The sequence below is a fragment of the Sus scrofa genome, chromosome 1 (genome assembly GCF_054392235.1).
Source record: "Sus scrofa isolate SSC_HxYL_T2T_F1_AM1 chromosome 1, Sscrofa_HxYL_maternal_Yorkshire_Landrace_v2.0, whole genome shotgun sequence".
In the NCBI taxonomy this organism is placed as follows: domain Eukaryota; kingdom Metazoa; phylum Chordata; class Mammalia; order Artiodactyla; family Suidae; genus Sus; species Sus scrofa.
This window is the reverse complement of record NC_139383.1, coordinates 33,661,479-33,688,410: the sequence shown is the minus strand read 5'-3', so window position 1 is coordinate 33,688,410 and position 26,932 is coordinate 33,661,479. Positions and strand designations below refer to the sequence as shown.

Sequence of the window (26,932 nt, the reverse complement as noted above, 5' to 3'; positions counted from 1 at the left end):
GTAATGGCATAAATCATTTTTCCATTTCATGTCACTTTTCAGGCTTGCTCTCTCTCTCTCTTTTTTTTTAAGGGCCACACCTGTGGCATATGGAAGTTTCCAGGCCAGTGGTCCAGGGGTTGAATCAGAAGGAGCTGCAGCTTCCAACCTACACCACAGCCGCAGCAATGCCAGGTCTGGGCCACATCTGCAACCTACACCACATCTTGCAGCAATGCCGGACCCTTAACTGACTGAGTGAGGCCAGGGATCGAACTGACATTCTCATGAATACTAGTTGGGCTCTTAACCTGCTGAGCCACAATGGGTACTCCAAGGCTCCTTTAAACCTGAACATTTGTTCACAGAAAGCAAAAGGTTAAATCTTGATTAAAGGTCAGTAAAACTGTGATTGAATTTTACATACGATTTCAAATTTATCACTGATACCTATCTACTAAACTCAGCCAAACCTTATATAGAAAATATCTGCAATCAATGAGTGAGGAACAATTTGAATTTTCATTTCATTTTCTGGAATTGAAACATAAGTAGAAGGATGATGTATTAAATTTGCTGTTACATTCTATTTTAGAAAGTTATTTTCAATCTTTACTTATATATGTATATATTTTAAAATGTGGTAAAAATGTATTAATTGGAAATTCTGAATAGTTAGGAATTACCTCTTAAATTTAGCTAAATATAACCTATGAAAAAAGAATAAATACATCTTCATGATTTCAAGTTAACTATACTTTTTCTTTATAAGCCATAGCCTACCTTCTATTAAAACTGAATTAAAGGACCTAATAATAAAAACCATATAAGATAGAAATATTGAACTATTTTATTCCTATTGATATTACGATGGGAGGGAGCCTTATTACTTAAAGAAGGAAAATTTTCAGTTATGGTTCTTCCCCTTTGTATTCAATAATTTTTTAGAAATATCATTTGAGGACAGTAACGGTGAACTAGTGTTTTGTTATTCTAATTTCAAACCGCTTTTTTGTCTCCCAAGGGGAACTAAGGAAGTAATACTTTGCTAGATTGGTTTTACTTACTGCACATACTTAAAATAAAAAGAAATGCAACAAACAAAATTTTCATAGCTGTGAACATTTTCACATTTAAACTGACCTTTCCCATAACAATTTAAAATAGTAGGATTCAATACTACATAAGGAAGAAGGTCACTCAACTCTGATCAAACCTACCCAGCAGTTTAATTCCAACTGACTTCTTAGAAAAAGTCAAATAATTTAATCCTCACTGCTGCAAATAAATGCAACATAACTGACTACTTAACTGTAATATGCTAACGGGCCAGTTTTATCCCTTGAAAGATGGTTCTCTCTGCCTTGATTACACATTTTATTAATGCTGGTTGCATGAATGAATGAACAATCCCTATAATCTCCCTCCAGGAGTAACCCTGGGATGGTGATGGGTGGATGATAAGATGAGGGCCAACAGGAGGAAGTCTAGACATGGTGTGTGAATTTTTTCCTCTGGTCTCTACTGCCCATCCTTTGCCTCTTCCACCCCTTAATTCAAGAGACACTTCCTCCCTCCCAGTCCCAAGTGTTCACATTCTTGGCCTGGTCCCCTTCTTCCACCCACTGGCCAGGATACATCAGTGTTCTCAGTTTAGGATTCACCCTCCTGATTCTCACATTAAAATGTGAATGAGAAAGCTCTCTCTCTTAAAAATGATAAGTAAATGATAGTATTTTTTAAATTTCTCTGATCCGGAGTAGCTCAACTGATCATCCGTTCATATCCCTTAATCCTGCTTTACCAGGATAGCTAAAGCTAATTTACGGAGTATCTGCCAGATTCATTTTTGGTTGATTTCATGTCAACGATACAGATGCCCTATCCTTGCTTTTGTTACCTCTCATTATAAAGTAAGATTGTCTTCCTTAGGCCTATTTTCTATTCTCCTTACCCCATGGGAGAGCATGATGGGAACTGTGGTATGTGTTAAATGTAATGACTAACGCCAAATAATGTGGTTTCTCTGTTCACAGGAAAGAGGTGCCGTTGAACGAAAAGTACATTAAGACTTTCACTCCTGAAGGAATGTGTTTATTCTGGCAAGAATTTTCCAGTAAATTTCCATTAAGATAGCCTGGGCAGAAAAATGCAAGGGCATTGAGCAATAGCACTGTTACGTAAATATACCTTCTATATCAAACCCTGCTTTCAAAACACGCATAAAACGAAAATCTAATCGCTTGGTGCTGAAGAATCCACTCAATATTTTGACTTTAATAAGATTTAAAAACTGAATAGGCTTGCTGTAATAACCTGCAGATACTGAGTCATGGAAAAGAAGTTTTTTTGTTTTTTTTTTTTTTTTTTTGATTACTGGCAAATGTTGCAAGAAAACAATTTCTTTTTAAATATTAGGGGATGGAGTGTAGGAAGGAGGCAACCATTCGGTGAAGAGTCCCCTCCTCAGACAGCTGCCAAATAGTCTGTATTTTCTCTAAAAATGTGACTGCACATTTTTTAATTACAGTTCACATTAATAAAAACATGTCCTGCCACCACTTGTCTTTGTAGAATATCCTCACTTTTGCAGGCCAGATAGGCTGTGGTTAAAAGTCTGGCGCTTCTTTTTTTTTTTTGTCTTTTGTTGTTGTTGTTGTTGCTATTTCTTGGGCCGCTCCCGCGGCATATGGAGTTTCCCAGGCTAGGGGTCGAATCGGAGCTGTAGCCACCGGCCTACGCCAGAGCCACAGCAACGCAGGATCCGAGCCGCGTCTGCAACCTACACCACAGCTCACGGCAACGCCGGATCGTTAACCCACTGAGCAAGGGCAGGGACCGAACCCGCAACGTCATGGTTCCTAGTCGGATTCGTTAACCACTGCGCCACGACGGGAACTCCAAGTCTGGCGCTTCTTAACACTGTCCTGGTAAGAGGCCAGTGTGCCAGCTTCCTCGCTTCTGTTTTTAGGAGCATGTTTTATGACACCATGTTCATTCTGCAAATTGGGTTCAAAAACATAAAAGCAACATCTGCTAGACATAATGAAGTGTAGAGAAGAAATAGTCTCTTATTTCCAAAAGATCCCAGCCAACATATGGTGCTGAAATCAAAGAAACACACAATGTGTACCACGGGCAACGGCCAATGACTGACTTTCTGGCAAGTGAGGGTTCTAATGTTTGTTCTTCCTCCCTCCCCATCCAGAACCCTATGTGCCAAACATCCTATGACCAGTCTTCAAAAGCTCTCCCACTTCTTGCTTTTTACAACTCTAACCACAGCACCAAACACTGCGCTCTGAGCTCCTTCCCCATTGGCTGCACGGGTCATGCTCTCTCCACTACATCACAGTATTCGCCCTTGGCCTTTTTTCCCCCATGGGTACTAACACCGCCAGCAAATATTCAACCTAAGACCCACAAGGACCTTCATGGTGTGTTATCATCTCAATGGCATTGTCCTTATGGAGTGTTGAAAAAAAAAAAAAATGGGGGCTCTGTTCTCTTTGTTTTCCCCAGGTCTATTTTGTCCTCTATTTCTGTAGTAGTTCTTCCACCTGGCCAGTGAATTTCAAATGTACTGATGGAAAGAGCCTCCTTGCCTGCCCACTTGCATCTCAACAAGCGTCCCATCTGAATAAATCTATCTCTTGCCTCCGAAAAAAAAAAAAAAAAATGTAATGATGACGTTGAGCATATTGGTGATGGCTGTTATTTATTGTGTCCCAGGGAACATTAAACTGATCTGACACAAGCGGCCCTTCACAAGGAGGTGGAGCTTCCTGAGCACCACGCTGACTGTGGTCCACCACTGGAAGAACTGCGCTAACGATTCACCCCAGCACCAAGGCAGTGAGCCAAGTGTCAGGGAAGCGTGTGGGACTAGGAGCCCTAAGTAACAAATGATTCCAGCTCCATGGTCCTTGGAAAATCACTCCTCTGATTCTAACTTTTTCCTATCTATGAAATGGAAGGAATGCTGATAGCCTTGACTGTTTTGTTTGCTGTGAGTTATCAAATGAGAATTCCTACTGAAGTGCCTGGGAGGTAACCAAGACGGCAGCAAACATCTCCATAACTGCCAACTACAGATAACTGCCACTCCCCTAGTTTAATAAGGTCACCTTTGCCCTCTTCTAAGGTTCAGAGAAATGACCTAACCTCTAGGGACAGCCATTCTTCTTTTTTTTTTTTTTTTTTGGTCTTTTTGCCATTTCTTGGGCCGCTCCTGCGGCATATGGAGGGTCCCAGGCTAGGGGTTGAATCGGAGCTGTAGCTGCCCGCCTACGCCAGAGCCACAGCAACCGTGGGATCCGCACCACATCTGCGACCTACACCACAGTTCACAGCAATGCTGGATCCTTAACCCACTGAGCAAGGCCAGGGATCAAACCTGCAACCTCATGGTTCCTAGTCGGATTCGTTAACCACTGCACCACGACGGGAACTCCCATACTAAACATTTTCAAAAAAAAAAATCAAGGGCTGCCAGAGAACTTCGGCGATTGATGATAGCCACTGATGTGCACACTATTAGATATTAAAGCTGAAAAAATTAAACACTAATTAATAAGAAGAAACATCTTAATAATAAGAAGAAACATTTTAACTTTTTTTGGAGGGAGAGGGCCTGTATTTTCCATCCCCCCCCAAAACAGTAAGGTAAGTAGCATTGTTTCACATTTTTGAAACTGTCTTTAATATCTATTAACAGAAGACATATATATAGATCCTCACATTTGCCTCTACATTTGCTCTTTTGCAGTAATGTTAAGTCACGTAGTTTCTGGGAAACTCTGCTGTACTCTCAGGAGAGAATGAGAATGAAAAAGACCAGTAACGTCTTGGTGTGATTATGAAATAGTTCTGGGCTCCTAGACCCCTGAGAGCCTCAGGTGTTCCACAACCACACTTTGATAACTGCTGCTCCAGGATTTCTCAAAAACACCTAATGGATCTGAAAAAACACTCTGCAATTCTGTGGGCAACCCTCCAGAAAGCCTTACTGAAAGAAACAGACATGCTCTCCTAGTGACTCTTGACCTACTTCTTTTTAGTTTAGTTTTACAGCCTTTCATCCAAACTGGGACTTACTCCAGTGATACATCCATATGCAATTCTGACTACAATGACAAAGAATAAAAGCATCATTTAAAAACCCTGCCTTGCCAATGTCTTCCATCACTTGCTTTTATCCACCATGTATGGTGGGCAGAAAGTCTAAGCTTCCTCTTTCGGCCAATGTATTTGAAAAAGTATATTTTCTTTAAGTTTCTCTGTCATCTGTACCTCTTCCTACAACCACCTTGAGGCCCTGATTTGGGACTAGGATGTTTCCTTGAATCCATATTCAACTATCTGATCCAACCTCTACTTTTTGTATCCCACCCCATCAAGAGTCATGTTGCTACACTTCATGTCCAGTCTTTCCTAGTTCTGGCCCTTGCAGAGGCATCTTTGTGGCCCAAAGTCTGCTTTCTTGATGCTAGGGCTTGGTTGAGTGTTGGTTGATTTTTTTTGTTTTTTTTTTTTAAAAAAAAACAAGATTCTAAAAGAGGTATCCTTTCTTTCATGCTCCTTATTCTACTTTTATTTCCACTATAGGAAAAGAAGTGACTGGATTGAGATATGTAAGAAAATAAAGTTATTTTGGTTTGGTTTTAGTTTGGTTTGGTTTTTAATGCACCAAAAAAAGTTGCTATTTATGACTTAACATCATGACTTATCATCAACTATAATGACCAAGTATATTTTAGATGAAGCCATATTTATTGAAGTGTCACCTTTAGAATGGTATGGGAGCTTGGAGATTTAAGCCTACCCCATTCACTTTCTAGATGAGGTAAAGAGACCCCAGGGGTCAATCTTCTTCAAAATCTCAACAAAGTGATGGTGGAACCAAGATCAGTATCCTCGTTTCTTCTTCAGCGGCCATTTTATTATACCAAATTGACTAGAAAGGGTAGAATTTACTTTTTTCACGTCCAATGCTCCAGTCTTTGTGAGCTTGTACTGGCACATAGCACAACCCAAAGAGATCTTATGACACAGTCTACAATTAATGTTTTTAAATGACCACTGCACTTATCTAGAGAAAAATACATTTAGCAATCAAAGCATACCTCTTTAAAATGCATGAGAAATCTTTTCCAGTGCATTTTCTCAAACATGGTTTGCCATGCTGGGGCATGACTTCAGATATATCCACACACACACACACACACACACACAAAAGCTTTGTTTTCAAGAGGTTTAAATTTTTTTTTAATGTTTTAAAAATTCGCTCTGCTCCGCCATCTATATTATCTCTAGGATGTGGGGAAGGGGTGTTTCTGATGTGTAGATTTTTCTCTTCTTGTCAGTGATATTAAAGAAGTAATCTCTGCCCTAGTGAGATGGTGAAGCTCTTAATACCCTGTAATGGCCTTGTCTATCAGTCTACACTGAATTTGAATTGACTATGAAAAGCTGCAGCCTGTGAATGACCCAAGTCATTTTTCCCCAGGAAGTGAATGCCTACTCTTGTTTCCCTGAAAGCAGTAATTATTAGAAGTAGCTCTGCCACCAGAAGAAAGAAAACTGACAATGACCAAAGGCGGTAAGAAGTTGATTGGAGAGCCATACCACACTGGCCTGCTCTCACTCCCAGGCGGCCTTCGAGTCCAGGGAAAGGATTCCTCCCATCTCCTATCCAACCCAATCACTATCGTTTTCAAAATATGTTAATTTTCACATTTCAGGTAAACTTACTTTTACTCTTTGTATATTTTGCCCTTTTCATGGTGGGGGGGGCGGCAAAATAAAATTTACTTATTATTTCTTTCAGTTTTCTTTTTCTTTTAAAAAAATCACAGTCACCTAACATCTGTACACCACATTGGCGTAGTCTTCAGGGTTAGTGTCTACCCAGTTTTGACAGGCAGCCAAACAATGAGCAAATGAACTGATGACGCTCTATTTACACAACATGGCCCAGGCAAAACTGAGAGGCAAAGCCCACTAGTGACACTGTTGAGAGAGCTTTGAAAACTTGGCTTTATCACTTTTATAGAAAACTGTGGCACATTCGCATGTGACTATCACTAAACGAATAGGGTACAGGCAGCGACCACCATCAGGTAGAGTAGAAAAGAAAGGTGAAAAGGCACAGGACAGAAAGGCAGGTGCGAGAGTCATGAGGCAGCCAAGGTGAGTGTGGAAAATGAACTTCCCTTTTAGGTACAGACATAGGGTGCATAAAGGGGAAATTACAAGCTAACATGGGCCATCAGACACAGGTCTTTCCTATTTTTGAGCCCTGGTTCTGAGTAGAAGTGAGATCCTCTTTGGTCCCTGAGCTTCCCCAACCTCCCTCAGAAGGTAGTTATTCTTCCCCAGTCCGAGAGATGACTCAACCAAGGGGAGCCAAAGGGGAGCCAGGGATCTTAAAGGTCAAAAATATTTTCCAAGACAAGGGTAAAAAGATGTACAGTGGGCTTTGACATAAAATACCAAGATCTTGGAAGACTGGTTCAGAGCCTATCCAATGGAGTTTGCACAAGCACTCCATTCAATCCTCTGTCACTAGGATTTGTCCCCAGCACTTGGATGCACCTGACCCATCTCTTGGCCAGAAGGCCTTCCTCTTCTTGTCCTGATTAGTCAGACAGCCGCCTGGAGATTCAACACCAGCAGCTACTTGGCACTGTGAGCACAGGTGCTCCAGCTGGATCTGCTTCCCAGTTGTCATTACTCTATTTTGTATCCTGGTCCCTTTCTCCATAGGGGGACTGGAATAAAGACATTTCCTCACTTCTTCAGTCACCCCACAGCCCTGACCACATCCTGCACTGCGACACTCACACTCACGTCTCTACCCCTATACTGTATATTCCTTGGGGTGAGAAATTGTAGGATTGTTTTGTTTTTTTTTATTTCTCTCTCTCTCAATCTGGGTGTACCTGGGTTTAGCAATTTGTTTACCATAGCAGATTCTGGTGAATTATTCAGTTATTAATTATGAAATTACTGCTGCCTCTAAAATAATACCTTTTTAATTTCTAAGGTGTTTCTTATTTAATTGCACAAAACTACAAAGGAATAAAATAGGGACATGAAAAGTAGATAATAAAGAAATCAGTCATTAGGAAACCCTAAAAGGTAATTGTTTTATGCTTCGGTAACTCTTGGGTGTTCAGTTTGAAAGTAGGCGTCCTTATGAGGGAATAGAAACATACAAAAGAAGGAGCCAATGTCACATCAGATGGTCATAACACTAAGTCACAAACAAGCTCCGGCACACGGTTTGTTAAGCCCACATTCTCTGGTTCCATCCTGTCAGCTTAATCTCTGAACCAAATTTCTAAATATTTGTTGAACGCCCACTGTATGTTGGGCACCTTATCGGAGATGTCTCTCCAGGCAACCCACTCAAGCCCTGTCGTGAGACAGATTCTAAGTGACACTAACGCTAGGTATGAGTGGAATTTTCCAGTTCCTCACTGAACCAGTGACCCAGACAACTCTCCCACATGGGCCTCTGGGTCATGACTTCTGCTTCAGCCTTGTCCCTGACACGCTTGAGGCCCTGCTGAGGTTCACCTGTCCTTCCTCACAAAGAATTTCACTTCCTGTCTAACTGCCAGCGACCCACTCACCCCCACTTCACCCTCCATTCAATCATTTCCATAGAATCGGATCAATGATTTGAGGCTACCTCCACAGCACCTGCGGGGATCCCTCTCTTCCCTGGACTGCACAGTCCTCCTGGATCTGCCAGAAGCCCATTCGCTCCTTCCTAATGGAGGCTGTTCTTTCCTGAGAGGGAGTCTGGCTTTCTCATGACAATTATCTAATGCCTGGTTCTTGTTTCCCAACAGTCATGCGGTTTCAAAGGTAGTTGTTAGCATCCAAAATTGTCATCAACCTTTTACCCATTTATTTTATTGCTTTTAACAAATCCAAGTTTTGTCTTTTTTGTCTCAGCTGTGCCCTTTTCTTCCTGAGAAATCCATCAAGTTTTCAACACATTTTCTGGGGTGAAATGAAGAAGGGGATTCACTAATGAGGACCCAAAGTCTTCTGTCTTCTCTAATATTCTTGAACTTGTCATTCAAAAGCCCCCTATCATGCCTTCTATTAGCTTAGAATCTCATCATTGCAGTTCGCCAACATGCCTTAAAAATACATGAACACAAACAGATAAATTTTGACCAATGCACAATTCTTTCACATACAAGACTTCACAGTATAACTGAGGATCGAGGATTCAGAGTAAATGTTTAACGGCTGCCAGGAATCTCATTCTGGGTGCTGACTGACTTTAGATCAACACACTACAATTTTCTAATATCCTCATCCAACCCATAAAATAGGTTGCTATAGATTCATGATGCCTGCCATCACAGAGGTACTAACAAAATATTTGTTGATGTAACATGAACCCATGAGCCTTAATATTTTTAAACTTCATATTGGAATAGTGTTGAATATAGCACTGGTTTTACTTATTTTTATGGGCCAAACTCCTGCCCTTCTGTAAGACTTTTATATACATATTAACATCAATTTTCCTGTGCTAATAAAAATGTGGGCACAAGGAAAAGTCAGATTGAAAAAAAAACTTTTGATAATAACTCAAGCTACACACATGGGCACATATTGTGGAAGAGATGCAGACATTATTATTAATCTCTTTTTGGTTCATTGAGATTGTTACAATAAGGTAGGGAAATGCTTGGAGTTCCCGTCATGGCTCAGCTGAAACGAATCTGACTAGTATCCATGTGGACAAAGGTTCAATCCCTGACATTGCTCAATGGGTTAAGGATCCAGCGTTGCTGGGAGCTGTGGTGTAGGTTGCAGACGTGACTTGGATCCCGAGTTGCAGTGGCTGTAGTGTAGGCCGGTGGCTACAGCTCTGATTAGATTCTGATTCCTAGCCTGGGACCCTCCATATGCTGCAAGAAGTGGCCCTAGAAAAGGCAAAAAGACCAAAAAAAAAAAAAAAAAAAAAAAGAAGAATATTATAGACAGACACTAGAAGAAAATGCTAAAAGTGAAAGGATGTCTGTGTTTATATAATACAATAAAAAGAGAGAGGATATACACACTTCTACATCATTTCAATGTAATCCTGGTGAATAGTAATAATAGAACAATTTAAAATAGCAGCAACAGTGTGGCAAATACCTGGGTAGGAAAAAAGAAAGCTGCTTCACTTAGGCTGCAGTGTGTAATTTTATGGATAGCTCCAAATGACCTTCAAATACTATAATGCTCCACTGATAAATACTGAAGGCCAGGAAGTAGTTTTCTAAGCCAGGTGCCATAAGTCAGCTCTCCTGAGGGGACTAGGGGGGGAGGGGGAATAACTTCCAGCTTCTCAAATAATTTACCCAAATTTGGAAAGGATTCATCTGTAACAGTTTCCACTAAATGTGGAAGTCAGTCACAAAGGAGACGATGTGAATGCTACTGGCTAATTTTTTTCATTTAAAATGAGATTTTCCGAGACTGCTTTTTTTCTGAGCTGACTAATACAAGACAGGTGTGGATGCAAGTTGTCTCAAAGATACATGAATTATAAAATAAAACACGGGAAACGAAAGGCAATTTCCAATGGGTAAAATATTGATGGGGGGGCAGATTTCAAGTTTAACCTTAGAAGGGAAAATTGAAATAAAACAAAAATCCCACAAAAACAAGTGTTCTCAGCAAAAGCCACCCAGCTCTGTTCAGAGGACAGGAACAGAGCTCAGGGGGCAGTGACAGGGGCAAGGAATTACAGGAAGCTGCAGGGGATGCAGGGAAGAAAAGCAGAAGGTAAAGAAAAAATATTGGTAAGAAAACAACTAATGCTACTCCTTAGCATTCCCACACCATCTAGCACAGTCACGGACATACTGAGCTCTGCTAAATGCCACCCACAGGTAAATCGAATTCTGTGAGGATTAAATCCCCCAAACTGGAAGTTTATAAGCCTGTCCGAGTTTATGTTTTGTTTTGTTTTCTTTTCTATTCTTTTCTTTCGAGGGCTGCACTTGCAGCCTATGGAAATTCCTGGGCTAGGGGTCGAATCTGAGCCACGTCTGCGACCTACACTGCAGCTTGTGGCAATGTCAGATCCCCCATGGAGCAAGGCCAGGGATGGAACCCACATCCTCATGGCTATTAGTGGGGTTCTTAACCCACTGAGCCACACGGGGAACTCCTCATCCTGTCCTAGGTTATTTCCATCCTGGTTCTCTTAAGAAGCCTCTGAGGAGTTCCCATCGTGGCTCAGTGGTTAACGAATCCGACTAGGAACCATGAGGTTGAGGGTTCGATCCCTGGCCTTGTTTAGTGCGTTAAAGATCCCGCGTTGCCATGAGTGGCGGTGTAGGTCGCAGAGGAAGCTGGGATCCCGCGTTGCTATGGCTCTGGCGTAGGCCGGCGGCTACAGCTCCGATTGGACCCCTAGCCTGGGAACGTCCATGTGCCACGGAAGCGGCCCTAGAAAAGGCAAAAAGACAAGAAAGGAAGGAAAGAAAGAAAGGAAGGAAAGAAAGAAAGAAAGAAAGAAAGAAAGAAAGAAAGAAAGAAAGAAAGAAAGAAAGAAAGGAAGGAAGGAAGGAAGGAAGGAAGGAAGGAAGGAAAGGAAGGAAGGAAGGAAGGAAGGAAGGAAGGAAAGAAAGAAAGAAAGAAAGAAAGAAAGAAAGAAGGAAAGAAGGAAAGAAGGAAGGAAAGAAGGAAGGAAAGAAGGAAAGAAGGAAAGAAGGAAAGAAGGAAAGAAGGAAAGAAGGAAAGAAGGAAAGAAGGAAAGAAAGAAGGAAAGAAGGAAAGAAGGAAAGAAGGAAGGAAAGAAGGAAAGAAGGAAAGAAGGAAAGAAGGAAGGAAAGAAGGAAAGAAGGAAAGAAGGAAAGAAGGAAAGAAGGAAGGAAAGAAGGAAAGAAGGAAAGAAGGAAAGAAGGAAAGAAGGAAAGAAGGAAAGAAGGAAAGAAGGAAAGAAGGAAAGAAGGAAGGAAAGAAGGAAAGAAGGAAAGAAGGAAAGAAGGAAAGAAGGAAAGAAGGAAAGAAGGAAAGAAGGAAAGAAGGAAAGAAGGAAAGAAGGAAAGAAGGAAAGAAAGAAAGAAAGAAGGAAAGAAAGAAAGAAAGAAGGAAAGAAAGAAGGAAAGAAGGAAAGAAAGAAAGAAAGAAAGAAGGAAAGAAAGAAAGAAAAGAAAGGAAAGAAAGAAAGCAAGCAAGCAAGCAAGCAAGAAAGCTCTGAATCTCTAGCTCATTGACCTGTTACTTACATGGGGCAGGAATATTCCCACTTAGCATCTGGTTCCAAAATACCACTCCATGGGGGGAGTCTGAAATTGGTTAGGAAGTTCCCAAGAAGCCAATGTCCTTGAGAGACGCCCCCCCCCCCACATCGCCCCCAGGCCCAGGCTGCTGGCACTCTACGTAAAAGGCTGATGTTAAATCAAGGTCCAGCTCGAGGATGTCTACCTCCAGTCTTCCACTGCCCTTCCTCTTGCTCTCTTCTGTTCTCCCCATATATGGATTCTCCTTTCCACCCAGTCCCTACAAAGAAACCATGCAGACAGTGATAATCTCTTTCTTAACCAAAGGTGACCTTTCTGAACACTGCTTTCTGCACGGGGCCAAGGCTCTGCTACCCATGTCCCACCCTGCCAGGAAAGAGAGGTGGAAGAACGAACTGTGGTCTTAGGAGGCTAACACTGCAAACGAGATTAGCCAATGGACCACAGATTGGAGAACAGAGCCTCTGGAGACCAGAACTAAGTTCTAAAAGGAGTAGAAAGGATTAAGAGGACATGGGTCCCCAGAGCAGAAGGTGGTATCTGTGCAGAGCACCAAGGGCCTGGTAGCCAGGAAGGATCAAAGATGAACTTCCTTTACTATTTTGTCCAAGTAATAAACCTTCAGAAAGACCTAGGGTTGTCAGACACTCTACAGGGAAGATGCAAGACTTACAACATTTTCCTGTTCTTTGTTTTTTTCAACTCAGGTATTTGAAAGCCAAGAGTTCCCACCTCATAAAGGACTTCAGTTCTTTGCTGAAGCTGCTTCGATAAACTAAAATACATAGCTTTTTTTTTTTTTTTTTGCTCTTTCTCAACCACACCCACAGCATATGGAAGTTCCCAACCCAAGCCACTTCGGAGACAACGCCAAATCCTTAACCCGCTGCATGACAGCAGGAACTCCTAACACAGCTGTTTTTATTTTTTATTATTTTTTAATAGAACTTTTTTTATTTTATTATTTATTTTTATTTTTTGCTATTTCTTGGGCTGCTCCCGCGGCATATGGAGGTTCCCAGGCTAGGGGTCGAATTGGAGCTGTAGTCTCTGGCCTACGCCAGAGCCACAGCAACGCGGGAGCCGAGCCGCGTCTGCAACCTACACCACAGCTCACGGCAACGCCAGATCCTTAACCCACTGAGCAAGGGCAGGGACCGAACCCTCAACCTCATGGTTCCTAGTCGGAGTTGTTAACCACTGAGCCACGACGGGAACGCCACAGCTGTTTTTAGAAATACTTGTGACTCTCTAAGCAAATGCAACCAACCTATCTAACATCACAGGAATGTCAATTTTTTATATTTAAATTTTATTTATTTTTCTTTTTAGAGCAGCACCTGTGGCATATGGATATTCCTAGGTTAGGCATCGAATTGGAGCTACCACTGCAAGCCGATGCCACAGCCCCAGCAACACCAGCTTGGATGCTGCATCTGCAACCTACACCATAGCTTGCAGCAACTCAGGTCCTTAACCCACTGATGGAGGCCAGGGATGGAACCCCCCGCCTCACAGACACTAGGTTAGGTTCTTAACTCACCAAGCCACAATGGGAACTCCTCAATTTTGTTTTTAAAAAATCATTGTGATGAAATTAATCCATATAATAAAGCATATTTTCCATCTTTAGTGATGAAGGGGACCCTAGAAAGAACAGTGGAACTGAAATACAGTCAACACTTCAGTGCTTCGGTGGATTGCTGCTACAGAGCTTGGGTCTTGCTTGGTAATAAAAAACAGATAACTGGAGTTCCCGTCGTGGCGCAGTGGTTAACGAATCCGACTAGGAACCATGAGGTTGCGGGTTCGGTCCCTGCCCTTGCTCAGTGGGTTAACAATCCGGCGTTGCCGTGAGCTGTGGTATAGGTTGCAGACGCCGCTCGGATCCTGTGTGGCTGTGGCTCTGGCGTAGGCTGGTGGCTACAGCTCCGATTGGACCCCTAGCCTGGGAACCTCCATATGCCACGGGAGCGGCCCTAGAAATAGCAAAAAGACAAAAAAAAAAAAAAAAAAAAAAACAAAAAGCAGATAACTAAGCTGTGATTCATACATTCATTCAACAAATACTGGCTCCTCATTAATTGCAACATAATATACATGTTGATGTCCAAAGCAGCACAGGGCCTCACCTCCAATCCCCGAGAGAGCACGGGATAATAGAGGAGATAAAACACGCAGGAAAACAACAATTCGGAGCTGCATCAGCTCCGTGCAAATGCCTGGCGCAGACAGCAGGTGCTACCATGCTCATTCCAGTTAAACAGAGGCAGACACGGAGGCCAGAAAGTGTAAGAAATGTTTGTAGCACAGTAAGAGGAGCTAAGAAGGGCGATTCTAGGCTCTTGCTGTACCTCATTCTAATTTTATAAAGCACTCCCCAGAGCCAACAATGTCTTCCTGCTATTGGATTCAACTTTACTTCCCTCTAATTTAAGCCCATTTCCTCCAAGCAAATAAGAATTAATCAGTGTCCTCTTTATACTAACCCTTTTGCTGGGCATAGTTTTCAGTCAGTCCCTTATTATACCTTGAATTGGCCAACAAATAACATTCACTTCCTTTTTCCTCCTATACATTAAAAAGCAGTGTTTTAGAAATAAACCCTACAGTACACATCCTTAATGGCATCTGAATCATGATACAGGTAGCTGCATATCACCTTATTTTGAAATTTTCCCTTCAGGGGCCTTTTTCAGATTGGTTCTTGCCCTGCAAATGAAACCTCCAAGGTATACCTGCTTGGGCCCAGGTGGGTGGTCCTTGGCACAGATACCAGTTGGAAACCTAATCCTAAATGTTTCTTCTTCCTCACGGAGGAAGTAAACACTGCTCTGAATTGCTCTTCATGGATGGTTCTGCTTTCTTTTTTAAAAAGCTTTGCTAATGATTTGCATTAATATTATGCTAATAAAAGTAAGGGGATGCTAACGAATTCGGTCTCTTCAGTAGTAACTAAGGATCAGAAAAAGAGAGGGAATTTGCATATTTTCATGAACAGAGTGAGCTGACATTTAAATACTCGTCGCCTTTCCTCAAGAAAAATAATAATAATACATGTCGGGCCAGTCTGGGCAGAAGTAATTTCTCCAGTGGAACCATCTAAAACCCAAGTATTTCAAGAGACATTTTGCTTCTAAGCATGAATCTCAGAAGACAAGGATGAGCATTCAAACACAGGGCAACCATCTGCATCATAAATACATTTCGGTTCCTCTCTGCAGAAGGAATTCATTTACTGTTGAAGGCCATTCACTTCCACTTCTGAGTGCTTATTCCTCAAAAAGCTTCCAAGTGTTGTGAGAACAATGATTAAAAGAGGATCTTTCCATCTGTGCTGCATTAGGCTGCAAGACAGCCCCTCCTGCAGAAACAGCTTTTGCATAATTCATTGTGCCATTTTAAACCCTAATCAGTGAATTGCAAGAAGCGATGGAGTGAGTACAGAAGGAAGAGAGACTGACATTTATTGGCTACCTCTGAGGCATTCACCTCATCCTTACTTGGGGTTACTGCTCCTTGAATCATGGTACATATGCCCTCATTTATCTCCAACAGGTTCTCACCCCCACCTCAGGTACTGTCATCATTGTTCGGCCATATTAATGTCCCAAGAAAGAGCACTTCTTAGGTAATTATCACTGGATGGTACAGAAAAGAAGATTCTATTGGAGGACAGAAGAGGCCGGCTTATCTCCAGCTCTACTGTTCACGGTGTGAGCATAACAGAAAACTTACCCTGTAATAATACCTCGAGTTGCTTCCAATTCTAAAAATTATGTAACTCGAATCTGTTCACACTGATTTTTCACATATAAAGTCTTAATTTAGCCAGTCACTTTGCCTAAGTGGTGCATTTTTTTTTAACGGAAGTTGACAAGAGAGTTTTATTTTTGTCTTTTTAGGACTGCATCCATGGCATATGGTTCCCAGGCCAGGGGTCAATTCAGAGCTGTAGCCGGCCTACACCACGGCTACAGCAATGCCAGATTTGAGCCACATCTGCAACCTACACCACAGTTCACAGCAATGCCAGATCCTTAACCCACTGAGTGAGGCCAGGGATCGAACCTGCGTCCTTCATGGATATTAGATTTGTTTCCACCAAGACATGGTGGGGGAACTCCTTGTGATGCATTTTTTAAAGAAAGGGGCCTTTCTGGGTTCCCCACCTACCCCCTCAATAATAGAAGCTTTACTTTGATTTATTAGTTATTTGGAGTTCCATTTAAGAATGTACTGGAAAAGGATTTTATGGCTACAAGAAATTTTTCTAAGTGTCTTACGCATCTCGACCTTAAAAAAACTTTTATAGAATCTTAAGCTTTCAACGTAGAAAAATTAATTAAGCAGAAAGTTTTAAGCACTGAGAAACTATGCAGGCAGTAAGGTTAAAGACATAGATTACAAGGAAAATGTTCTCATTTTCCCTTTTTTATCACTCCATAGATCATAGTAAATATATACATACATAAATACATAAAATAGTCTGAGTTTTTATTAACACAGGTGACATACGGTAAAGTTCCTGAGATTTAGTTTGGCAGCTCGGAAAGAATCAAAAGAATCATCTCAAAAGATACTAAAGCTCAGACACTGAACAGTGGTAGCATTTTCATATAAATGATTTTATTTTTAAAACAGTAACTCATAATTGAAATCTTAACCCTAAACATTAAACGCTCGATAGAATATTAAAAAGTACAATTGAGGGAGTGGCAGGAAATCTTCCTGAGTTGTTTTGAATGTGACGATATATTGTTATTTTACAACAGCGCTGTCTAATTGACAAACCCCAACAGTCATTCAAAATTTTCTAGTGGCCAAATTGAAAAAGCAAAAAGAAACAGGTACGATTAATTTTAATGGCACCCTTTAACTCGATACACCCAAACTATGCTCCTTGCAACATGTAATCAATATAAACACCCTGTAACCTATGCTTGCACCACAACTCAGTTTGGATGAGCCACATTTCAAGTGCTCCATCCATGGCTGGGGACTCCTGTACTGACAGCACAGCTGCAGCATGGACGGGGCAGTAGGCAGGTCCTCCTCAGATAGCCCAATATGGACAAATGATGGAATCCCCTACTTCCAACATGTAAAACTGCACGTCTCTTCATCTATAGAACATTTGCCTTTTCAGTGACTCAGCCAACATTTAGGGAAAAGCTACTTTATTCCCCACCAGGCAAAACAATGAGTGCAAGTGTACTTCAGACAAGGTGGGCACAGAACTTGGTAGGCAACAAAAACCTGTGCGATGAGCTTCAAACAATATTGCAAGTGGCAACTGCTGCCGAACACAGATCAGAAACGTCACCAGCACAAAGAAGGAGATTTGGTCACCACTTCATCAAAGGGTGATATGAACTAGAACTTGAAGGCGGAGTAGGATTCTGTCAGGTAGAACATGAGGAGAAAAGCATTAAAGGCCGTGGCAACCGTAAGAGCAAAGACACAGAAACAAAAATACACCGTGAGTTTGGGGAACTATGAGTGGACTGATATACACCAAGGCCACTGACTTTCAGGGAGGTGCAACCAGTGGCGGGGCGGCGGGGGCGGGGGGGGGGGGGGGGGAAGAGAACGGTGTCAGGCTTTGGGGGAATAAAGGCTACAGCCAAGTGTGCTGGACCTTGCTTGTCATATGGAAACCTTGGACTGTGACAGGGGAAGGTTTTCAACAAGCAAATGTCACTCCCAATGAGTGTTTAAGAAACATCCTTTTAAGAGGAATAAATACGGAAACAGCCTGGAGCTATGATGTCCTAGCACAAGGGACGATAAGGATCTGAATCCAGCAGGTATTGATAGAAACAGAAGTGAAGGACAAAGTCGAGAAGCTTTGCTCAAGTAGGCTCAAGTGACCTTGACGTCCAGTTAAAGTAAATGGAAGATACAGAGGAAACCAAGATGATGCCACAGTTTGTTCCTGGACAGGCAAGCAGACGGCCATCACTACCTGGGACAGAGAATACAGAACAAGGCGCAGGTTTGGCAGAGACTGTGATGAGGTCAGTTTGGACCTGCTAAATATAAAATATATTAGCAACCCTTGGGTGACACTGTACACCTATAGTTCACACCCACCTTATATAAGACTCATTTGTCTCTACCTCCATGCCTTAATCAAGAAGACCCTTTGTGTATTAAGTGGGTTCCTGGGGGAGTTCCCACAGTGGGTCAGCAGAAACAAATCCGACTAGCATCCATGAGGATGTAGGTTCGATCCCTGACCTTGCTCAGTGGATCATCGATCTGGCGTTGCTATAAGCTGCGATGTAGGTCACAGACACGACTTGGATTCCCTGTTGCTGTGGCTGTGGTGTAGGCCTGAAGTTGTCACTCCGATTCCACCCTTAGCTTGGGAACTTCCATATGCTGCGAGTGCAGCCCTAAAAAGCAAAAAAAAAAAATTCCTGGGACTAGCAACACTGGCATCAAGCTTGTCAGAAAGGCAAAAACTCAGACCCCACCCCAGACCTTGAAAAGCCCAATTTGCATTTTTCTGGGATTCTCAGGCAATTCCCATGCACATTCAAATTAGAGAACCGGGCTGGAAGTATTTGAAAATCTAGATTAGGAGCTCCTGAAAGACTACAAGGGACTAGAGGGAGGCTAGACCCCAAGAATTAAAAGGATGAGAGTCAAAGAGAGTTTACATCCAGAAAACAAAAAACTTTAAACAAGATAGAACTGTCTGTGTGGTAAGGAGGGTGTCTGTTTGGAAATAAAATAATCATAAAGGTAAACAGTGGTTCTCTCTTATTAAGTACATTAAATAAAAACCAAACCTTCAAGAAGAAGAAGAGGAAGAGAAAAAGGAAGCAAAAGCTTTAATAACAATGGAGAACCACAAAGCTGAATCCACATTAAAGCCACAAAGAACTTCTGTTTATGATTAAGATAAACATGAATGTTCCTTAAGATGCCGAACAATAGATTCATTTGTTGAAAAACAAATCTGATGTGTGTGAAGGCAGAATTCCCTGGAAACGAACCACAGGGCCACTGCTTGCTGGGATAGAGGTGACCAGAACCTGGGAGAGAATCAGAAGGCCTGGATGCTAGGCTGGCTTTGCACCAGGCAGGGCCTCTCTGTCCCCTCTATGGGCCAGTCTCCTCAGCTGAAAAACGAGGGGGCTTGGCAATGAGATGCTCTCTGCTAGGGAGATGTCCAGCTGAGACTGGCTGCGCAGGAAGGTGAGGTTCCTCCGATGCCTCCAAACACTCCCTAGCAACAGGATGAAGACTAACATTCCCCACCCTCGGCCCATCCCAACCGCCGCAACCCACAAGCTCACCCAGCAAACAACTTTTCTGAAGTTTTGTTCAGCATCCAACAGCTGTTTAGAGCTAGTGTCAAGTCCACCACCCAGCCGTCTTCTGTGTCCTCTGTTTCCCAGGCGACACTGACGTCGCTGCCTGGTGTGTGTGGCCACGTACAGGATCAGCAGGCCCAGGCCTGCAACCAAGAGAGTCCCTCTCAGGCCCCGTGAGGCTGCTGCTGCCCAAGGCGGAAGGCCCTCTGAATGCTTCCCGCTAGTTGCCAAAGGATTCAAAACGTGTCTGCATAATTACCATTCCATGTAAAAGCCCTACAGGAGAGGCTTTGTAAAATTTGGCTTGACTGCAGGTCACAGAAGCAAAGCTGGGAAGAGCAAGCTGTGCTTTTATGTGGGGGACAGTGCACATGAATATAAATATGGCAGAAGATCAAAGAGCAGCAGATGAGCACAGGCTGCTCTTTCAGGAGCCAGAGCGGACCAGACTACGAAGGGCCATCAGGGCACAACGCCTGCTTCTTGGCTCCTTGGAGCAAATACTCAGTGTAATCCCACAGCCCTCCTTTTGAAGTGGAGGCAGTTTGTCTATTATCACCCTCTTGCCTTAAATTATGCTCCAATATGCATCTGGAGAGGGGTCTTTGTTCTCCCAGTGCACAGGCCTGCCACGTTAGCACGTGAAAGGGACTAACACATCTTCTCCTCTAAAAAACTCCTTCCTTCACTGCCAAACTGCATAGATGGTTTCCCTTGGGATGGATACCAAATCCACGTGCACAAGGCTTCTTTCTGTTTCACCGTGCAAGGGTTCCCCGACCGCTACCCAGCCATGCATCCAAAAGTTAGCTCTTTAGTTTACAGCAGGACCTACAGCTCCTCCAAGATCCTTTTACCTCTGCGCCGTAATCAGCTGGTACCAGTCAAATTCCAAGAGCCCACACCCACATCACTCTCACATCAAGGTTCAAATAACCGTCCCAACTTTTAATTCAAACACATCTCATTTCCTACCAAGAAATTTAAAAGCCCTAAATCTGCTGGGAGAAGGGGGAAATTCTCCTGCTGTATTTGAAATGTAAATGTTAATTAAATTTGATTTTCATTATCTAGTTGCTCCATTATAAGAATAAAAGGTGCATTTGAAGATTTGCCAGCAACATGATCACAACAGCAAGCCTCTGGGGTAGTCGCCATTATTATCCCCATTTTAAGGATGGGGAAACTGAGGCATAGAGAAGTAAATCAAATGACCAGGAAGGCCAGACTGCAACTTGGGCCGTGTGCTCTACAGGGTAGAAGCCTTTGACACCTGTCCCGAGAAAGGGTAGTTCAAGCTATGATAGAGTTTAAGAGCTGGAATGACCCTAGAGGTCACTAAGTCGCATCATTCTCAACCTGTCTGAGCTGCACAGCAAATCCCCTGCTATTATCAATGTGCTTAAAGACATCAGTGATAAATACAAACCATCCAGTCCCCATCTCTTGTCTCTTTCTCTGGGACAACCCTGGGTTTGCCACTGTTCGTCTGTTTGTTCTAGAGGCAAAGATAAAGCACTGGGTTCAAGTTCTGCAGGAGGTCCTGTGCGTCCTTTGTTTCCGAGGCTTTAAGTCCAGCCCTTAATTATTCAAACATGAACGCAGCAGAGTAGAAAGCTAGGTATTTGCCTAATGACATGCAGGTACTAGTCCACAGCGGTGCCAAAGCGCTAGGAAGACTTCCTGATTCTCAGTAAACAGCATAACCAAGGACCTTCCATTAGCACAGATGGTATTATGACAGATAAAACACTTTACTCTTCAACTTTATCACCAGGGTAATAAAGACAGGCAATAAATACTCCTCTATTGATAATTATTTTCCCTCTGTGAACTTTGACAGCCCAACCCACTGATCCTTTGGCTAGTCTAAAGAACAATGAACCCCAGTGATACCACTTCACAGAATCTCCCACAAAGCCCCACTTATTGAAACTTACTCCTTTGGAAAGAAAAGAGCTATTAACACTAAAACTACAGCAGTCACCAACTGGGAGCCTGCTGGCTAGATCTGGCTGGCAGAAATGTTTTGTTTGGCCAGCAGGGTGTTTGAAACATTCTAAGATAGGTTTACCACCTTTTTCTCTGGTAACATGTTTCTCTGGGCTGGCAGCAGGTGCCTGCCCGTCTGAACAGGGGATATACGTCCAGTTTGCCATGGTTCCCACCGATCCAACTTGATTTATGCTACCGGCTGGTCCCTGGGCATCTGGTCTGAGGTCTCCGCTTTATTGCACTAACGTTACAGCATTAAAATAACATGACCCATCGTTTCACACCCATCACCAGCGACTGATAACTGAATTCCGGATCAAAATAAACTGAACCTTATCAAGAAGAAAGTGAATGCAGAAGGATGTGGGGTGGATAGGAAGGAACTGGGAGATTGAGTCTCTTGATTCTGGTCCTTTCTCCATCAGCAAATAGTGGAATTACTTTGATCATGTCACCTATTCTCAATGGATCATGGTCATTTCCTCATTTGTAAAACAGGAAAGCTGGCCGGCTACTGAAGAATTTTTTTGCTACTGAAAAATCTTAAGAGCTCTTTCCTCAATCATGTACAAATACAGGCATTTTCCCAGACAGAGGGTCATTAGCAAAGGGGGAACAAGAAGAACGTTAGGAGTCACATAGACTAGAATTTGATACCTGGTTCCCTCATTTTCCAGGAGATTTTAGACAAGTTATATAACATAGAGCCTCAGTTTCCTCATATTCATTCACTTCCTCAAAATGATTTATTGAGCACCTACCATGTATCAGGTACCGTCTAAGCACTGAGGATGAGGCGGTGAGCAAAAAAGAAAGACCTGTGCTCATGAAGTTTATGTTCTAGTGGTTAGGAGACAGAAAATTAAAATATGTATAATCTGTCGGGTAAAATACGTAAACATGGAATAAATTCAATGGGTTAAGAGGATGAGGGAGAGGAGGGCAGATTATGAGAGATGGGAAGAGAAGATCTCTCTAAGACCTCTGAACAGAAACCTGCAAGAAGTGGGGGACAAGGGAGGTTTAGCCATGCAGATATTTGGGTATAGGCTGTTCCAGGCAAAAGACCCAAGAGTTGTAAAAACTCAATGATGTGACAAGCAGAACTCCTGACAGAGCCTTTGTGATAAGCTTCTTTCCTCTCCATCTTCCTCCTCCAAACATGTGTGGACTTCAAGAGCTTCTGCCCAGCTTGCTATCAGTACCAAACATTGCCAAGCAAAGCAGATCAAGGGTGAGAAAACCTCACCTCTCATTCCATGTTCTGACCATGACAATCTGCACCTGTCAAACTCTATCTAATCACTCGCGATGGAACATGATGGAGGAGGATGTGAAAAAAAAGAATGTATATATATGTACAACTGGGTCACTTTGCTGTATAGCAGAAATTGACAGCACACTGTAAATCAACTCTAATAAAAAAATTTTTTTTCAAAAAAATCCCACTTTTGATACTCAGGTAAGAGACCCAAATCCTTCCTCAACTCTGGAGGAAAATCCTTTCATGACAAAGTATGGAAATGAAAGGTTGTGATCTGCTCTCTTCAGAGGGCAGGAGGAAGAGCACAGAGTTGTTAAAATCAGTCTCTGTGTCTGAAAAGCCTGGACCACCTCCCAGCTCTCTGCCTGTTGCCTGTGCAACTTTGGCCAAGTTACTCAACCTCTCTGAGTCTCAAGTTTTTCAGCTGTAAATTGGGGATCAAGAGTATCTCCTCCCAGAGCTGTGGTAAGACTTGAATGTCCATAAAACACATGAACTCTCCTGGCACAAAGGCAAGTGCCCAAGGATGTGTGTGTGTGTGTTTCTATTAGGGCTTCTGAGTGTGAATTAGACATGAACTCTAGGTAGAAGAGAATTTTATGAAAAGACACCCAGTGGGGGGCTCCCAGAATGCCCAACGGCCAGGAATTATGCCCCCAATCATGGTGTGGATTGGCCCTGGGACACTGCAGTTCACAGCACCGAGGCATGGAGTACTAGTTTATTGCTCTACTTTTCAGCAAGAGGAGAGCTCTGCCTTCCAGAAAGCTTAGGAAGTAGGGAATTCCCCAACCCAGACAGAAGCTCAGATGCCAGGCAGCCCAAAGAATGACAGGTGTCCAGCCACGCCACTATTACACTATAGTTAATCCCTGAATTGCAGGGATTGGGGGTGACGACCCTTGGACCCGCTATGCAATCAAAAATCTGTGTCTCACTTCTCATCGGCCCTCCATATCTGCAGTTTCTCCACATCCACAGTTCTGTTTCTTCATGTTCAACTCACTGCAGATCAGGGAGCATTTACTACTGAAAAAAATCCACATATTAAAAAAAAAAAAAAAATCCACATATAAGTGGACCTGCACAATCCAAACTCATGTTATATGTATATATACCCTTGGGAGCATCTGCTCGTTTGCTCAAGCTTCTTCACTCCCCAGGAAGGCCCCTGCCCTCTCCAGGCATCAGCCCCATCCTGGAGGCTCCCTGCTCCAGGCAGTGCCTGCTTCCTCCCTTCTCCCGCTAATTCTCTTACCAGGCACCTCATTATAAATTGATTTACACCCTGACTATACAGACTCCTATACAAATAGACACAAATCCTTTGGAGAATACACAGGGTAGAGATTAAAAACCAGTGCCTATATGGTCATAAATAACACTGCCTGGTTCACTAATCATTTCATGTCTGTGTATCTCAACCCACAAATGAGGTTATAATTCCTTGTTGACAGGGAACACCAGCCTTTTCTCCCACACCTGTTAGAAGTCTGTGTTCTCTTCTTTGCCAACACCTACCACTTTTTCCTTTAAATCTGCGATGAAGCAGAGTTTTTAAATTCAGGATTAAACACCTAATTCATCTGCAAATATTCCTTTGTCAAGAAAAATAGATTCAAATCCCCACACAGAATGAGGAAAGAAACCAGTGTCAACACATCTCACAAAATATTGAGGTGCTTACAAATTAAAACCATTGTATAAAATCATTTAGGAGATTAAAAAAAAAATAGAAAAAAAACACTATCTTCCTACTCTGAAAAGTGGGGAATCCCACACTACTCCAATTTTACCAAGAAAAAAAAAAAAAAAAAAAAAGCAGGTTTTGGGTTTTTTTCTCATCCCCATAGAATAACATCCCCATCTGTGGGCATTATTGCTTAAGGTTTTCAAAAATCATGGTGACATTTTCAGAGCTGTGACATCACTTAATGCTGTTCAGGGACAAAGAGAATTGAACTATACCCTCTCTTTGACCCACAAGTCGAAAGTTCTCTATGTCTTTAACAAATGCTTTCTGCATGGAGCACTTGTAAATTTAAAATCATTATAAGACTAAAACACTGAGGAGTTCCCATGGTGGCTCAGTGGTTAACAAATCCAACTAGGAACCATGCATGAGCTTGCAGGTTCGATCCCTGGCCTCGATCAGTGGGTTAAGGATCCTTCATTGCCGTGAGCTGTGGTGTAGGTCGCAGACACAGCTCAGATCTGGCGTGGCTGTGGCTGTGGTGAAGGCCAGCGGCTGCAGCTCTGATTAGACCCCTAGCCTGGGAATCTCCATATGCTGTGGGTGTGGCCCTAGAAAAGACAAAAAGAAAAAGACTAAAATATTGAACCAGGCATCAACGAGGTCTACAGAAAAGTAAAAGGTTGTGGGTTTTTTTTTTTTTTTTTTTTTTTGGTCCTCCTGGCTGCACGTGGAAGTTTCCAGCTAGGGATCAAACCTGTGCCACAGTGCACCTGAGCCACTGCAAAGAAAATACCAGATCCTTAACCTGCTTCACCACAAGGGAACTCATGTATATATATGATCCACAGATACCTAAAGAGGAAGTCCTCTCACGGAGGGTTCTCTTCTCCCAAGGAGTAATGAACTCTTTCAGAAAACATTTACTGAGACCCAGAGTGCCTAGCACGGTACAGGGTATTATTCCCTGGCAGCTCTGCCAAGCAGAAGACAATACACACGAGAAGAGCAAAGAGAAACCGACAAGAACCTCTGTGGTTCCCGGTAGGCTCCAGGCCAAGGTGAGGAGCAGGATAATGAGTGCCTGGGCTCCTGGCCAGGAGGAGGAGGGTTAGCAGGCATTCAGAAATGTGTGTGTGTGTGAAAGACCTGGAAACAAGAAGGGCGAGGAAGGTGGTGAGACAATAGAACAATGGAAAAGCACGCGAAAGCATCAGTGGTATCCCTTTACTTCAAGATGGATGGATGTGCACATCTACCAAAAAGAAGTAAAAACAAAATACGAGGACAGAGGCTCAAACAGAGCCTATCCCTCTTCTCCAATGTACTTCAAAGGCTGGGAATTGGAGCAAGTCTGCAACTTACAGATACCACAGATATCTGATGTTCCCTTGTCATTACCTTCCTTCCTTTTGGAATTATCACTATGCAACAAGTGCATTTAGTCTTGCTCATAATCATCTCCCCTCATTCAAAGAGTCTTTTACCAGAAACAGAATCATGCTTCCCAAACCAGGACATGATGTCCACCCACTGCTTTCAGCCTTTATTCATTCATTCATTCGTTCTTCTTTTGGGGCTACCCCATGGCATATGGAGTTCCCAGGTCAGGGATCAGATCCAAGTCACAATTGCAACCTACGCTGCAGCTGCGGCAACCCACTGTGCTGGGCTGGGGATTGAACCTGGGTCCTGGCGCTGCAGAGACACCACCGATCCCATTGGGCCACAGTGGGAACTCCTTCAGCCATCATTTATTTCAGAACAACTTTTGTTGAAGAAGGTTATCGCTGCAGTGGGGAACACAGGTGCCGTATAAATGCAGCAGCATCTTTAACCCTTTAGCCCCCAGCCAGTTTATCCAAATATTCACCCATAAATATCCAAAATCATTCTGCGAATTCAACAGGTCTCATCATCTCCAAATTCTCAATTAAGTCTTATAAACCATAAAATCAGTCAGGACAGGGAGCAGCCTGGTTCATTCAGTTCCTAGGCCCTTCAAGACCCTCTGAGTTCTGCCCCAGCTCTTCTCTCCATCTGACCTCAAGCTCCTGTCCCACTTCTCTCATCAAGGACCCAACCCACCCAGCAGTACTGGTCTGCCAAGCCCACCTTGACCAAATGATGCCATCCTCCATTCTGATGGGATCCCTGTCCTGAGATCTCAGCCTTGTGGGGACAAGTGCAGGCTGTGGAGTCCAAAACCCTGTCCCTCACTGCTCACAGAGCCTCGGCCAAAGCACCTCTTTGGACATCACTTTCCTTATCTGTAAAATGAGATAATACCTACCTGCCAGGGCTATTTGGAGCACTGGAAATAATTTACATACAGAGTGAATACTACACAGCAGACATTCAATACGTGAGGATCATTTTTCAAAACAACAACAACACAAGG

At 42.9% G+C, this 26,932-nt stretch overlaps 1 protein-coding gene across 7 annotated transcripts in view; it reads right to left on the bottom strand.

Moving 5' to 3' along the window:
• Positions 1-26,932, bottom strand: part of ARHGAP18 (Rho GTPase activating protein 18) — a 190,491-nt gene that overhangs the window by 66,735 nt on the left and 96,824 nt on the right. For 2 of the 7 annotated variants that reach the window (XM_021088433.2, XM_021088437.2), the window contains exon 1: positions 19,562-19,910. The exons of the other annotated variants lie outside the window; for them this stretch is intronic. In XM_021088433.2, the coding sequence (XP_020944092.1) occupies positions 19,562-19,596 (35 nt within the window). In that variant the 5' untranslated portion in view covers positions 19,597-19,910. Of the gene's footprint in view, positions 1-19,561; positions 19,911-26,932 lie in introns of those variants that run through there. 7 annotated transcript variants of the gene reach the window in all.